The 16,740-nt window shown below is 40.2% G+C and overlaps 1 protein-coding gene across 2 annotated transcripts in view; it reads right to left on the reverse strand.

Moving 5' to 3' along the window:
• Positions 1–9,410: 9,410 nt before the first annotated feature.
• Positions 9,411–16,740, reverse strand: part of Gpr149 (G protein-coupled receptor 149) — a 65,843-nt gene continuing 58,513 nt past the window's right edge. Inside the window, exons 4-5 of one of the 2 annotated variants that reach the window (XM_059264710.1) lie at positions 16,007–16,017; positions 9,411–10,461 (exon numbers count right to left, since the gene is read on the reverse strand). In XM_059264710.1, the coding sequence (XP_059120693.1) occupies positions 9,900–10,461; positions 16,007–16,017 (573 nt within the window). In that variant the 3' untranslated portion in view covers positions 9,411–9,899. Of the gene's footprint in view, positions 10,470–16,006; positions 16,018–16,740 lie in introns of both variants that reach the window. The other variant, XM_059264709.1, reaches the window with a different exon arrangement.

Genomic DNA, 16,740 nt, shown 5'->3' on the forward strand with positions numbered 1-16,740 from the left:
GGTAATAATACATGCAAAAAGGAAGGCTTGAAGTGTTTAATTTAAAAGAAATGGTGAAGGTCCTTTGTTTTATAAGAAAGAAAATTATATGCAGAGATTACTAAGATAAATGATAAATATGAATCTATGTAAAATTGTGAAGAAGTAAAAACAATCATGATAATTTTGCTGTCGTACTGCAAGTTGCATAAGTTACATACACAATACAAGATAAGCTCTTCATTAAGATGAAAAAGGCATCACATTTAAATAAGGAAGACAGGAACAGAAAACACATTCTGATTGACCAGAATGTAATGTGCCAAAAGCACTGAGCCACCCTTTCCTTGTCTTCATTAGAAAGGTGGGCACAGTGGGGAAAGCTATTCTGAGAAAAGAAGGAAAGAAGAAAGGGCGAAACACATTCACATAAAAAATAATTACACTTTTATCTATGTAGTGTGTGTGTGTACATGAGTGGAAGTCAGAGGACAACCTGGAGTCAGTTCTCTCCTTCCATCATGTGGAGTCAGGAGATGGAGCTCATGGTGTCAGTCTTGGCAACAAACACATTTATCCACTGAGCCATCTCACCAGTCCCCACATTCACATACTTTTAGAAGGTTTGTTGGCTGTTGATAGTAATCTCTTACTGGGCCTAGTTTATAATTAAACTTTATTATGGAACATTTGAGTGGGAAATGACAGTTTATAAAGGTTCAGTGATATCTGGGGTGCCAGGCATTCATGGATATTGTAGAACATATCACACGCAGATAAGGGAGCACAATGGTCAACGTCTCAAATTCTACCTACCTCCTCAAGTCACTTTTTTCCCCTCTAAGTTTTTATGTGATGCAATTACGTGTGTCTTTGATGTTGCTTATCCATTTTGTCACTTTAATCTGTATGTCCTCAAATACTGAACAAAGGAGATTAAGAAATGTTTTCCTTTGAATAACTGTGAGATGTTACAGAAAAATATAATTAGTAATAAGTAAAATTTGGAATCCAGACTACTGGGTGTGAGAAAGAATGTTATAGTGCTATGCTTTCAACAGCTTACAATACTATCCTTCTCAAATGCTGTCTTTACTGTTCACAGGCTAGAACATGAATGCATAAACATTGTGTTCAAAATGACAATATTTGGTGCCCGCTTCCACAAACATCTAACCTCCCCATCCTTTACTCACTAACTAGAATGTAGCAAGAGTGAGCCACACAGAATCACAGAATATAGTATTAATGGACACTACATAGTTTAGTTGGTATCAAGAAATCTGGTATGCTCCATAGTCTTTGTATCAACACACTGACCCATTTGCAGGTTGATATGAAGGCCTAGAAGTAGGTCTTATTGTTAGCATTGTCCTTGAAAATCAGAACCCTTAATTTTCTTCTTTCAGGTCATTATGAGGTTTTACTCTGTTAGGCTTTTCCTCCTTTTTTAAGATAAGGCGTTATGCAAGAGATCTGGAAGATATGTTACTGTAGAAAATAGTTCTTGCATGTGTGTTCTACTTCTAAAAGTTGCTGGTTTGATATCATATTTGGGCTCATTAATAAAAATCTATGCTAGTGAATCCTTGACTATCAGAGTCTGGCGAATGTGTCCAGCTAATTCAACCTTGTTTCAGCAACTGGTGTTCTGATGGCTGCCATTCCTTGTTACCTTATTGACAGAAATTTCACTTGACTTCAGCCGTATGGATACTTGGCTCCATCCCAGTAGTCTCTGTGCCACCAACCAGCATCTATTGCCTCTATTTCCTATGTGCTATAGAGGAGCATCTGCATTCTTTCTGGACTGTTTAAAGTTGAGGGAAGTTTTGTAGGGTTGTTACAATTTGTACTGGGGAGTTTTGTGTCAAGTTGATTCAAGCTAGAGTCATTTGGGAAGTGGGAACCTCAACTGAGAAAAATGCCCTCTTCAGATTGGCCAGAAGGCAAGACTGTGAGGCATTTTCTTGATTGATGACTGATGTGAGAGGATCCAGCCCATTGTGGGTGGTGCCATCCCTGGGTTGGTGATCCTGGGTACTATAAGAAAACAGGCTGGTTTATTCCTAATAGCCAGAAACTGGAAACAACCTAGATGTCCCTCATCTGAAGAATGGATAAAGAAAATGTGATACATTTATACAATGGAATATTACTCAGCTGTTAAAAAACAATGACATCAGGAAATTGCTGGCAAATGGATGGAACTAGAAAAGATCATCCTGAGTGAAGTAACCCAAATCCAGAAAGACAAACATGGTATGTACTCTTTCATAAATAAATATTAGCTATAACATAAAGGGGGACCATGCTGCAACCCACAGACCTGGAGAAGCTAAGTAACAAGGAAGGAGAGGTAAAGGGAGGATGCGTGAAGCTCGCTGTGAAAGGGAAATAGAATGGACATTGCCAGTGGTTTGGAGGAGGGATCAAGAAGGGGGAGTGGGGATAGGAATAGTAGGGATCAGGTAGGGGAGGATAAGGGAGAGAGTACTTGAAGAGACAACTGGAATCTGGAAGCATCTCTGGGATGAGCTAGACACCTAGAGTAATAGATATAGCTAGAGTTTTCCTGCCTGGCCCACAGTCAGGACAAATCTCTTTCACCCGCCAGTCCCACAGCTGCTCAGACCCAACCAAGTAAACACAGAGACTTATATTGCTTACAAACTGTATGGCCGTGGCAGGCTTCTTGTTAACTGTTCTTATAGCTTAAATTAATCCATTTCTATAAATCTATACCTTGCCACGTGGCTTGTGGCTTACCGGCATCTTCACATGCTGCTTGTCATGGTGGCAGCTGGCAGTGTCTCTCTGACTCAGCCTTCCACTTCCCAGAATTCTCCTCTCTCCTTGTCCCACCTATACTTCCTGCCTGGCCACTGGCCAATCAGTGTTTTATTTATACAGAAAGATCTCCACAGCAAATAGAAACTCCCAGGAACCTATGAAGGTGACCCTAGCTAAGCCTCCCAGCATTAATGGATCTGAAGCCTGAACCAGCCATCTCCTATAACCAGGCAAGACTTTTAGTGGAGGGATTGGGACGCCTACCTACACAGCCACAAACCCTTCAGCCTGCAATTTTTCCTGCCTACAAGATGTGCTGGGGTAAAGATGGCACAGAAATCGTCACAGTGACCAACTGATGACTGGTACAGTTGGAGATCCCATACCTTGAGAGGGAGCTCCCTACTTAGGGTCAGGATCCAGAAGTAGGATACCTCAGAGACCTAGTATAGAGCCAAACATGAATGGCAAAAAAAAAAAAAAGTCAATGAAATGACTCCTAAGGATATTCTGCTATACTCATAGACTGGTGCCTAACCCAACTGTCATCAGAAAGGCTTAACCCAGCAGCTGACGGAAACGGATGCAGAGACCCACAGGCAAACATTAGGTTGAGCTCGGGAAATTCTGCAGAAGACAGAAAGAAAGGCCTGTAGGACCAAGTGGTGTCAAGGGCACCACAAGAAAACCCACAGAACCAACTAACCTGGGCTCGTAGGGGCTCATAGTGACTAAACCAACAACCAGGGAGCCTGCATGGGACTGACCTAGGTTCTCTGCATATATGTTACAGTTGTGTAACTTGATCTTCCTGAGGGACTCCTAGCAGTGAGAGTGAGAGATGTCTCTGACTCTGTTGCCTGATTTTGGGACCCAATCCTCCTTCCCGATTGCCTCATCTAACCTTAGTGGAACTGTGAGAGAGGCTTGGGGGTGGAGGAGGCAGAGGGCTTTTACCTCAGGTGTATTTTGTTCCCTGGATTGTTCTTGGATGCGATATCATGTTTCCTGTGACAAACATTGACATTCAACTTATAAAACATGCTTGTTCTTATTGGATGTCAGAACATAGCTATAGAACCCAATCTGGTCAGTCTCCCTCTGCTTTGCTTTTGAGCTTTCCCAGATACAATCTACAGTATGTGTCAGGCAATTGTGTTTAAATTTATCTGTCCTGAGAACATTCTGGGAAAGGGCTGCTCTGTTAATATTTAGTATGTACTTAGTGACATTTATTTACATGTGTTTCTGATCATGTGTCTCTGATCCTGTTTTTCTGAACTCAAACAACCTTCATGGATCGTTACTTTCTTCATTACATTCGTGTGTGAAAGTGCACTGAAACTGAAGTAAGGTTGTCTACAGCATTAAACTGTAGTCTGCCCATTCTTTCGGGTCCTCAGATTCCAGGTCTCACAGATAGAGCTACATAAGTCAACAGAAGTTGACAGTATCTGTCATCTGAACAGCTGTGCAGTTATGGCTACAATTTGTTTCATGGAAAAAAATTCTGATTAAAATCAGCCAAGGATATTTATGGTGTTGGCATGTGGGGAGTCGTTGTTCTTTGGGGATGTAGTTGCTGCTGTTGCCCATGCACCCATAGATGTACCCACATCCATGTACATAGAGGTAGCAACAACTGGATTCAGTGGATTTTGGTTTTTAAAGAAGGTATGAAAATGGGAGGTGATGTATTGAGGAGGATCCGAGGAGAGTGGGATGGGGAAATTGGAGGTGGTTATGAAGAAGACTTGCTATGCCCATGCATGAAATTTTCAAATAATTAATTATAAATTTTAAAAGTAGGATGAAAATTAAAACAGAAAAAATATATATAAGGAGAATCAGCCAGGGGAAGAAACAAATAGAGCAAACTCCAGGAAAAGTTCCAAGTGTGGAACTTTTGTTGTGCTTTTCCCATGGAGTCATGGACAGCATTCCTTTTCTATGTGTGACAACATGCACACAGGGAAAACGCATTTGAATGCTTGTTGGGGCCCCACCATAGGAAGAAGAGAGTCGGGTCTGATAGGCTGTTCAAGTGACAGATACAGGTTTCTGATCCCTCAGGTGGTCAAGTTGATATGAGAAGACCCAAAAGCTCTCACTACTAACCAGTTTGTTACTGTCTGGTTTGTTCAGGACCTTCGAAGAGGGAGACAGTGAGCTATAAGTAATAGAAGATATCTATGCATCATGTGAGTGTCTGATGAACTGTGGGGAACTGACAGTAATTCAGACAATCTTCTGAATGCAAAATTGGTGTTGGGGGTAAGGCAATGTTGTGTGGACCCTATCTACTAACTTTATACTTGGCTTAAGTTGTCATATGTATACTTGTATATGTGTTTTGTTTTATTTGCAGTTTTCATCCCACATACTTAGAAAATTTTATAGCATATAATAGTCACCAATTATAATGAAAAAATGAATAAAATAAGCTGAAAGATGTGAGTCAGAGAAAATTTGCTTATGAAATCTGGTATCAGAGAGTTTTATCAGAAGAGCTTCAAAATAATGCACAACCAAGTTCCCTTTGTGCTCTGAAAAGTACAACATGCTTTAAAATGAATTGCCTCAGTCAAGACCAGGTGTCAGAAGTATTAGGGATTATATAGCATGTGTTTAAATTATTTAATTTTTACAGGCACTGTATGTCTGCAGTTGGTAGGAGTCACCACCAGATGGTGACACTAACAATGAACCAGTTTTTATCTTTAGGTGTATCTGTTTATAGACAGATAAGCTATGTCTAATTTACTGTTCATTAATAATGAGAATTGTATAACTTTATCTTACAAGAATAAGTTAAGGCATTTAAACATGGTACAAAATATCAAGATACTTCCTGTGTCAAAAGAGGGTTTCATGATTACAATCACTCTAAAGAGTAAATATACTTGAGTAGGCCTGTGTAATTAAACCTTCCCCCTCCTCACAAGGATTTGGAGGTGACATTTATGCTTCTGAAAGGCCAAATTTGTGTTTTTTCATCAAATCAACACAGATGGCTCAGAATACTGTGTCACAATTTATTTGTAAATTTAATTTAATTTAATTTAATGTGTATGGGTGTTTCGCCTGTATGTACGGCTCTGCACCATGTGCCTGCAGTGTCTGAAAAAGTCAAAAGTCAGTATCAGATCCTCTGGAACTAGATGTGGGTGCTGAGTATCCAACCCAGGTCTCTGCAAAAGTAGCCAATGCTCTCAATAGCTGAGCCATCTCGCCAACCCATGTGTTACACATTTTTAACATAAGCCCTATTAGCCTTTTAAATTATGTCTCAGATAATTAATCCCAGTACTCTTTAACACAGACAACATTTTAAATTACATCCCCTGTATAGCCTAAGAACCAAGGGTAGTTAAGTAAGAATATACTTTATTTTTTACTTTTTGGTTCTTCTAGCCCAGGCTTATCCAGTGAAAAGAAAAAATGGAAGATAGTCAGAAATCTGGATATTACTGTCTTCTAATCTCTTAAACCTTAATTTCCATCATCTCATTAAAGGCCTTCCATCCTGTCAAAAAGGGTTTGTTTGCATTCAAATCTTTATCATGTACTTTTTTAAGTTTCCTTACAGCCAGAATTGCATTTAAGATAGCCGTATCACTTTCTTAAGAAAATGAGACATCTAGATTTGCCAAAAAAATGATCTCTTACGAAGCACCATTAGAATGTTCAGTTTGATCTTGCTTGCTTGCTTCCTCCCCTCCTTTCCTTCTTTCTTATTCTTTTGTTTTGGAGATGTGGGTCTCCTTATATAGCCCAGGCTGGCCTGGAACTTGCTCTGTAGACCAGACCGGCCTAGAATTCTGCCTGCCTCTTGTATTTTGGGATTAAAGGTATATGTCACCGCACCCAGCTTGATTTGTCTTTTTTATGTAAACTTCTTTCTTTGCACACAGGATCTCCTGTATACAAGGTTGGCCTCAAACTCCAGGAAGTAGATAATGACCTTGAACTCCTGGTGCATACTTGGAAAGACTCTGCCAACCCAGCTGCATGCTAAGCAGATTTGCCCAACTATCATTGTGTTCAATAGCTCTCCACTTTGGTGAAGAATGTTCACACACACACACACACACACACACACACACATATATTTGTAATGAGATTCCTGTAAGTTTAAATTTATATGCTATGCCTTATTATGGGTTTGCTTTTAGAGTTCGAGGCCAGCCTGGGCTACAGAGTAAGTTCCAGGACAGGCGCAAAGCTACACAGAGAAACCCTGTCTCGAAAAAACCAAAAAAATAAAATAAAATAAAATAAAAACATTAATAGTGACATTACCTTTTCTTTCTTTCTTTCTTTTTTTTTTTGGTTTTTCGAGACAGGGTTTCTCTGTATAGCTTTGCTCCTTTCCTGGATCTCGCTTTGTAGACCAGGCTGGCCTCGAATTCACAAAGATCCGCCTGCCTCTGCCTCCCGAGTGCTGAGATTAAAGGCGTGTGCCACCACCGCCCCTTTTCTTAAATTTAGATAATGAGATATTGAGTAGTTATGAGAGATGAAAAAATTTCATTGAGGTCATTTATTAGAATTTTATTGTTGTTCTTGCAATATTTTATGTTTGTTTTTAGGCAGGCTCTTGCTTGGTAGTCTAGGTGCCTGAAACTCACTGTAGAGTCCAGGCTTGCTCAAACTTGCATCTCTCCTCTGGTTTCTCCTAAGTGCTGGAAATTTAGGCATGAGCCATCACAACTACCATTTATATATGTATTCATTGGTTTATTTATTTACTTACTTATTTCAAGGTACTCACTTTCAAAGTGTCTTTTCTTGATGATAAATACTCTCTGGAAAACGTTAACAATATAAAAGCTCACGTGAGGTAATTTTAAGAGTTTTGACTCAGTATAATGAAACAGAAACCAAAATGAACTGTTCTAAATATAATTAATTTAATCTGTAAATAACATATATGCCTGCAATACAGATATACACAATTTAGAATACATGAAACAACCATGACTTTTGTAAATAAATATCTAGGCAATATATTTGGTATGTTTATAGAAAAATTAAAATAATTTTAAAAGATCAGAGTTTTTGAAATATACATTATTGGTGTTCTGATAAAGTATTTGAAAAATTAATCTTGTCATGTATTCACTGCAATCACTTAATGAAATACATGTTGAATTGGTTCATTGTTTGAGATAATACATTGTCTTTAGGGAAGAAATCTTAAGGTTCTTAATTCTAGAAATAATATTTGAAGTAAATTTTTTAGGCTTCAAGAATGCAAAGCAAATCTTAGAAATCTTCAGCACAGAAACAGACTTCTTTTGTTAGACTCAGTGGTTTTCTTCTTTAGTCAGAAACTTGTTACCCTAGTGTGGTGTACCTCTCAGGACCTAATGTGACAAGATTATCTCCCAATCTCCATTTAAAGAAACAGAGTAGTTGTTGGATGGTGGTATGGTTATAGCTTGCTATAATTTGGACCCTACAGGTTAATGTTAAGAGTCATAGTTCCCCAGGAAAGTACTTTTAGGAGAGGGGAACATGGAGGTGGGGCCTAGTGGGATGTCTTTATGCCATGGGCACATGTCCTAGAAGGAGTTATGGAATGCCATGGTCCCTTATATTTGCTCACATAAGATGAGAGGTTTTGTTCTGCCCTGTACTCATTCCACCATGTGCCACCTTGCCACAGCCACAGAAGCAACAGAGTAGACAGATCATGATTGTTGTTTTTTTGTTTTGTTTTGTTTTTTACTCTTTTTACTTGCCATCCAGCTCTTAAGTAATCACACATGGAGAGTTACTATTACTTATAAATGTCTGACCTTAGCTTGGCTTGTTTTTAGCCAACTTTTCTTAACTTATTATCCTGTCTATCTTTTGCCTTTGGGCTTTTACCTTTCTATATGCCTTTTTTTCTTTCTGTTTCATTTGTTTGTTTGTTTGGTTTTTTTTTTTTTTTTGATACAAGGTTTCTCTATGTAAGAGCCCTAACTGTCCTGGAACTAGCTCTGTGGAGCAGGCTGGCTATCTACCTTTTTTTACTTCTGACTCTGTGACTTGCTGTGTAGCTGGGTGGCTGGCACCTGGAGTCCTCCTCTATTTCTCCTTCTTTTCTTGCTCCTTGATCTTCTCTTCCCAGATTTCTCCTATTTATTCACTCTGCCTGCCAGTCCTGCCTATCCCTTCTCCTGCCTTGCTATTGACTATTCAACTCTTTATTAGACCAATCGGGTGTTTTAGAGAGACAAAGTAACACAGCTTCACAGAGTTAAAAAATGCAACATAAAAGAATGCAACACACCTTTGCATCATTAAACAAATTTTCCACAGTATAAACAAATGTAACACATTTTCACTTAAAATTCTACATCACCTGAGTCCAAATAAAGCATATCCCAGGCATTTGTTAGAGGGAGAGAAACCTAACAACAAATTTTTTACAGAGATGTTTGAGTTAAAGATTACTTCTAATGCCACTTGCAATATACCAAATATTTAAGAGTGATCTTGACACACTGAAAAGGGAAAGATATATTCAAGAGAGACAAACAGAACCACTCACTAAACTACTTGAATTTTATAACAACAAATGAAATAACAGTAGACTAGGGCTATACATATTTCTAAATTTCCATGTTAGAAGCTAATTTGTCTTATTACACAAAAACATACTTTCTAGACCACCGAAAGGCTAAAGCAGTCACAGAAATAAGCTTGTTTGGCTAGACTAGGCAAATATGTATTCAAATACAACTCAGAGTTTTGGTACAATTTTTTTTCATTTCCACGACACCTCTTTTCCCTCTTGCAGTAAAAAGCAGCATGTGTGCAGAAACTCATGCATGAAAACAGCATGTTCTTTTCATAAATGGGCAAAACATTAGCAAACTAGGTCAAGATTTGGTTTAGAAAGGTTTTAGAAACCAGACACAAAGTTGCTTAATCACCACAGTGTATGATCTTTAAGTAGTATATGAAATGCACTTTATGTATGCATTATGGCAAGTCACCCCCCAAAAATAATAACCAGGAAAGCTTATGTAAGCCTATGATTAGAAGAAAGAGGGAAATGAGTCTTAGCACTAGAGCAAGTTTTGCAGTCCAAGGTTGCAGAGCTGTTCTGGCCCTGTTAGACCCGGCACTCCCTAACTACCCTCGCTTTCTGCTTCCTTTTTCCTGTAGGCTTTGTTTAACAACTGGATCTCTTCCTGGTAACCTTCTCTGTCCTGATGCTGCCGCTTACTGTTCTGTCTGTGTGCTTCCACAGTGTCTGGGATGGAGATGTTGATATCACCATCAGGATCACTTGTGGGTAAGAAGAGGGAGTATGAGGCAGTTTCTCCTAAATCACATGAGACGAATCTGTTTTCCTTCCTTGAGTAGCGCAAAGAAGGAGACCTGACTTTGGTGGAGGACTGGCTGATGTTGCTGATAATTGACACAGTGTCCAAAGCCTCATCATTGTCACAAATTTCAAGAACCTCCAAGTGTATTTTCACGCTGGTGTCCGCAAATGTAGAGGGAGACTCCTCTGAGTTTGGTTCATGGCCAACACTTTTTGATCGATAGACTTCTATTTTCTTAGAGGCAGGGGTTATCTTTTGTCCTTCTGCACTGACCTCATAAGTAGAAAGAGAGAGAGTTTTCCCGGTAGGGGCTTGGAGAGACACAGTTCCCTGGAATGCACATAAGGGAATAGCCAGCCCACTGGAACGCTGGGGACAGAAACAAAATGGTTATGTTATTGAAATCAACACATAGAAATTCATTTTACACAACAAAATGGTAAGCTTTCTGCTTTGGATCCATTTCCCCTGAAACTACTTACAGATAATGAGATTCTGCTTCTATAGCTGAGTTTCTCCTAGGTCACATCTACCTAAAGAAGTGCAGTAACTTAAGAGAAGGCAAGAGATATTTCCAGATTTGAAAGAGAAATGAATGTACTGATAGGAAGCAATAAGATGATGTTCCTTTCAAGTGTAGAATTTGGGCATAAATTAAATGCATATTTACAATGTGGAATTGCTTTTATATTTCTGCTACATATTCATTTACATTTAAAAGCATACATAGATTGTAGGAAATGTAGATGTTATCAGCATGCAGTGTTTCTTCTCATTAGTGTACCTAACAGAGAAAATGGTATTTGCAAAGCTATGATGCAAATTAAGTGTAGAGGATATTTCAGCTGTTAGTTCCTAAGAGGAACCAAATGTCACCAGTTAGTTTACTTTTCCATCAAGAAGACAGTCATTAAGATAAACCCAATTATAGAGAACTCCATGGCTCTGGAAATAGCCTCCCCAAAGTTTAAACCTCTTTTTATGAAACAGCATTGAGAGATACTTAAGAAATAAAAAAGAAAATAAAACTGATTCTCATAAAAGTCTATAATCTTTATTGCACTTTCATACTTTCTACTGACCCCTTTTCTGCTTACATGTTAGTGATGAAAGGATATATAAATACTCAGAGTTCTCTGCAACAGATCACATCAGCATTATCTGGAACCTTGTAACTCTACCCTGGAGCTAACCAAGGGAAAACTCACTTAATAAGGCCTGTGTTGAATCTACTGTATGATAAAGTTTGAAATGCATTGCTCTAATTAAAACATGTTCTAGTCCATAAAAAATAGGAGGAGGGGTGTAGATGTAACCAACCGTCTTACTAAATAAGAAACACAGAACCAATGCAAAGAAGAAAGCCAAGAGATCAGAGCTAAGAGCCTTACCCATCTGCTGCAGCTAGCCTCTTCAGCCAAGAGACCTACTTCCTGAGTGTTTGTCTTTATATAGACTTTCTGTTCTGCCTTCTCATTGGTTGTAAACCCAACCACATGACTGCCTTGTCACTGCCTGTCTGTACAGACCTCCAGGTCTAATATGGTTGGTATTGAGATTAAAGGCGTGTGTCTCCAATGCTGGCTGTATCCTTGACCACACAGAGATCTACCTAGCTCTGCCTACCAAGGGTTGGGATTAAAGGCGTGCGCCACGAACGCCCAGCTCTGCTATGGCTTGCTATTAGCTCTGACCCCTAGGCAACTTTATTTATTAACATACAAATAAAATCACATTTCAGTACAAATAAAATATCACCAGTTACAAATGGCACCCAATGTGTTGGCAATAGTTTCCACCTAAACCTGAGAAAAAAGATTCTAAAACTGAGCTAAAAACAGTTCCTAGCTGTCTCTTTCAAGCTAGCGGCAGCCTGTGTGTTTGAGCTACTATGGCGGGTTCCTGGCATGTGCGCTCGACCTGCAGTTTGGTGGGAATGAGGCCTCTGCAAGTGGCACATTAAGCTGCATTGTGGATTTAGCCTTTGCCAGTACAAAACAAAAAAAGAGGTTTCTGGGCTGCACCACTGCTTTGATAGAAGCATAGACCCACTATTTCTGAGAGTTGATGGCTCCCAGAGCTGTCGGAAAATGTACCACTGCCATGTTGGGAAGCTGAAGTGGGTGGAGCCAGCAGCCACAGTGCCAGCGCCCTTTCAGGCTTAGAATGCTGCAGTTTAAAGCAATAGGCTCAAGATAATATAAAAAATAATCCACGTAAAGATGGCTACCACACAAAGAATCTGGATTATGTTCTCTTTGATATTCGTAACTGAAGAAAAACATTTGATTGCAAAAGCTGTTGAGTTATGCCAAAATGTGTATTTTAAAGGTACCTTGACTTCAAAATTTAGATGTAAGGATATGTTGCTTTGGAAAGGAGGCTTTACTTTTGTTTCCACAGAAATTCAGAGGCTATGGATTTGTTCCAGATTAAGATACATCAGGTTTGACCAGCCAAGACCCTCTGAAAGGTCTCCGATGACACTATGGCCCAGATGATCCAACATCTAGAACCATTTCAAGGCAACTGTCTCAGACGATACACCCTCATGGACTACTCCATAATCCTAAAATTTTCTTTTTCTCCCCATAAGATACAGTGCCCCCTTCTAGCAGGAAGTAGTAAGAGAAGCTTCGCCCAAATTCCCAAATATACCAAGCTGGCTTTGGAGATGTGTAAAAATTAAAACCTTCCTTTTTTAAAAAAAAAAAAAGAAAAGGGGAAGTGCTATGGGATGGTCTGTATGTCAAATGCTCTGATTAGTCAATAAATAAAACACTGATTGGCCAGTGACCAGGCAGGAAGTATAGGTGGGACTAGCAGAGAGGAGAATTGAGAGAACAGGAAGGTGGGAGGAGTCACTGCCAGCCACCGCCATGACAAGCAGCATGTGAAGATGCTGGTAAGCCACAAGCCACGTGGCAAGGTATAGATTTATGGAAATGGATTAATTTAAGCTATAAGAACAGTTAGCAAGAAGCCTGCCATGGCCATACAGTTTGTAAGCAATATAAGTCTCTGTGTTTACTTGGTTGGGTCTGAGCGGCTGTGGGACTGACGGGTATCAGAGATTTGTCCTGACTGTGGGCAAGGCAGGAAAACTCTAGTTACAGAAAGGGTTAATTGACAGATACTTTTATACATTCACCTATGACTGAAAGAAGTCTTGAGTTAACTTGCTGGATTATTGGGTTTGCCTATATGTGCTTTACTAGTTCAAGATGATCAAACTTCCTAGTTTTCCTGAGCTCATCTCAGTTATAGCATTGAAAGTCCCACATCCAAGGGAAATTTTCATTTCCAGGAAAATTGTTATGAGGAAATGAGGCCTGGACATTAGGCATCTGGTCCCAATGAGAATAAGTAGAGGGAGCCCAGGACTGAATTCCCACTCTTGGAGAATGATATAGATTCTCTTCAAATTTCAGCAAAATATTTCAAATAGCTTAGTATTTTTCAGTGTTTTTCTAATAATCATTTTTTGATCTTGTGAGTGTTTGCTTGCATGTGAGTATGTACACCATATGAATGTCTGGTATCTGAAGAGGCCAGAAGAGGTGTCAGATCCTCTAGAACTAGTATTACACCTGGTGTGAGCTTTGTGGGTGCTAGGAACTGTACTCTACTCCTCTGTAATAACAGCAAGCGTTCTTACAGAGAACTAACTAACTCTTTAGCCCATAGTTAGAGAATTTTTAGTGAGAATGAACCATAAACTTTATGGGAAGTGTGTTCTGATTTTTAGTTTATTTTTAATTAATACATTTTGTTCTTTAACAATTTCATACATACGTATAATGCATTTTGTGACTTTCCCCTCTCTCTTTGTTCCTTCTCAACTTTGCTAGTCTCTTTTATTCTGCACAAATCTCTTTCCCATATTCATGACTTTTGTTTTGTGTCCTGCAGAGTTGAGGGCCATCTGTGTGACTGTGGGTTTGGAACTATTCATTCAGTGGGTACATAACTGTATATAATGCCTCTTCCACATCTGTTAGTTGCCGGTAGTTCAGTAAGTGGTAGACCCCAAAGCCCCTGACATTGGAGTTGTTTAATACTCCATTTTTCCTTGAATTTAAGGATCATGAAAAATAAAGCCTGGGCTATGTGAGATACATCTAAGTTACTCCTTTTGGAGAGATCTTGAATTCTGTTTCTGCATAAGGGGACCTGGGATGCTAACTTCAGGGATCTGAACTCTAGTGGGCAAAGGATCTTGAAAAGTTGCACTATAGAGTTTAGCTATCTATGGAGGCGAAGAACTTCCTCAACTCTACATGTATGCTATTGGTCAAAGCAGAAAAGGAAGTAGGGCACACTTTGGGTCTATTAGAAAGTTGTTTTAATATTCGGCAAAGGGAAAACAGCTTTTATTTATCTACCTATTCAGTAAACATTTTGGTAAATGTACACTCTGTACAAGAATCAAGCTGACATTGAGAGTACAGCTCTCCTCTCTTCAGTCCAAGATCTTTAAAGTGTTTAAGCTAGAACGGAGTGAAGAAATGAATATTTCACTCTAACTGTTGTAATTGACATAAGAACCAAGTGCTCTAGGGTTCAAGGAGTAACTACTTCTGATGGGAATAGTTTATATAGGGATGGCATTTCAGATTAGTCTTAAAAATTAAGAACATATTTATATATTTAAAATGCTTTCTTATTTCTAATGTAAAATAGCATTAGATTAAACCAGATTAGTTTTTCATATACACATTGTTTTCCAGATGATAACAAAGAAAGTTTGTTGTATCACACCAAAACTAAGCTGCATCTACTCTTTGCAGTGACATCAGCATTAGTGCTATCATCCTTGTTATCAAGCCTTGCAATTTTTTTTATCTTGGAAAATCATGAGTTAAACATTCATCCTGTCCACATTGATGCCCGGGTTCTGGGTCACCAACTGTGGCCATGGTGGCAACTAAGGGTTGTGCCATGGCCTGGGCCATGACAATCTGGGTGGACTATACTGCCACCAGTAACCATGGTGCTGACAAGCCCAAGCTGCTGCCAAAGGCCATGTCCAGGTCTATGGCCCTACTATAGCCAGGGTGTGTGTTGATGTCCATGGTGCCTGTTATCATTGGGGGTCTTGTGGATGCCCAGGTTGGGACCCCCATCTGGAGTTTAGTTGGGGCCCTAGGGCTATCCTGCAGCTGGGGGAAATGCCGACCTGAGTGACCTGAGCTGCCACCTGGGACCATGGTGACATCTGACCCCAGGCTGCTGCTGAGGGCATGTCTGAGTCTGTGGTCCTCCCACAGTCAGGTTCTATGTTGATATCTGTGGCCCGTGATGCCACCAAAAACCCAGATGCCCAGGATCTAGGCCATAACCTGTGGCCATGTTGGTGCCCAAGGACTGTGCTGCCTCCGTGGCAACACTGGTCTGGGTGGTCTGCACTGACACCTGGAGCCAAGGTGTCGTCTAGGCCAGGGCTGCTGCTGCTGCTGAAGGTCATGTCTTGGTCCATGGCCATATCTCAGTCAGGGTCTGCATTGATATCCATGGCTCCTGGTGCCATCAAGGGCAGTGTGCCAGGGGTCTGGTCCATCACCTGGGACCACATTGGTTTCTTAGGGCCACACTGCTGTGGGGTGATGCCAATCCATGGTGACATCCAGGCCCAGGCTGCTGCTGAGGACTAAGTCTAGGTCTGTGGTCTTACCATAGCCAGGGTATGTATTGATGTCTGTGGCCCATGGTGACACCAAAGGCCACATGGATGCCCAGGGTCTAGGCCACAACCTGTGGTTCCAGTGGCCAGGACCCATCAACTCAGCTACCACACAGACCCCATACATGTGGGCTAACATGTACCACATCTATGACCTGCTGGAGAGCATGAAGGGACTGGTCCTGCAGAACGTTAACCACAGGATCTCCATAACTTGAGGCACTAACCGGATGTCTGAGAGGAGTTTCGGTGAGAGTCCAGTGATGATGGTGTGCCAGAGGACCTGAACCAGACCAATGCAGTGAACATTTTGTGGGTGGGGCTGATTGGACAAAAAGGTTGACACTCTGAAGCACCCAATGCTGTTAGGATGACTGAAGAGGTATTGGAAAGACAGAGAAGGGAGGTGATTTTGTGTGTGTTTTGTTTTGTTTTTAATTGATTTTGGGGAGGGGAGTTCTCTGTGGGGATGTTGCAGGGGTGAGAGGAAGATATGGAGGGACTGGGAGGTGAGTGGTATTGGGGTGCATGGTGTAAAATTTCCAAAGAATCAATAAAGAATTATGTTTAAAAAATAATAAGTAAATAAATAAAAAATTAAAGTTCATCTGAAAATCTCCCTAACCTGAAAAAAATGTTTTTCTTATCAAAGACATTTTTACTACAAAATTGCCTAAAGCATTACACAGTCAGGAAACCTGACTCAGGGCTAGGGAGATGGTTCAGTGGTAAAGTTTGTTGTGTAAGTATGAAAAATTGACTTCTGACCTCCCAGTACTCAAGTAAAAAGCTGTATGTGGTAACATGCATCTGTTACCTCAGCTTTGGGGGGACAGAGACAGGAGGATTCCTGGGGCTCACTGGAATTGAACCAAAATGGTGAGCCTAAGTGAAAGACCCTGTCTCAAGCAATAAACATGGACAGCAATTGAGGAAGACATCTTGAGGTTAATCTCT

Source organism: Peromyscus eremicus, chromosome 6 (assembly GCF_949786415.1).
Source record: "Peromyscus eremicus chromosome 6, PerEre_H2_v1, whole genome shotgun sequence".
In the NCBI taxonomy this organism is placed as follows: domain Eukaryota; kingdom Metazoa; phylum Chordata; class Mammalia; order Rodentia; family Cricetidae; genus Peromyscus; species Peromyscus eremicus.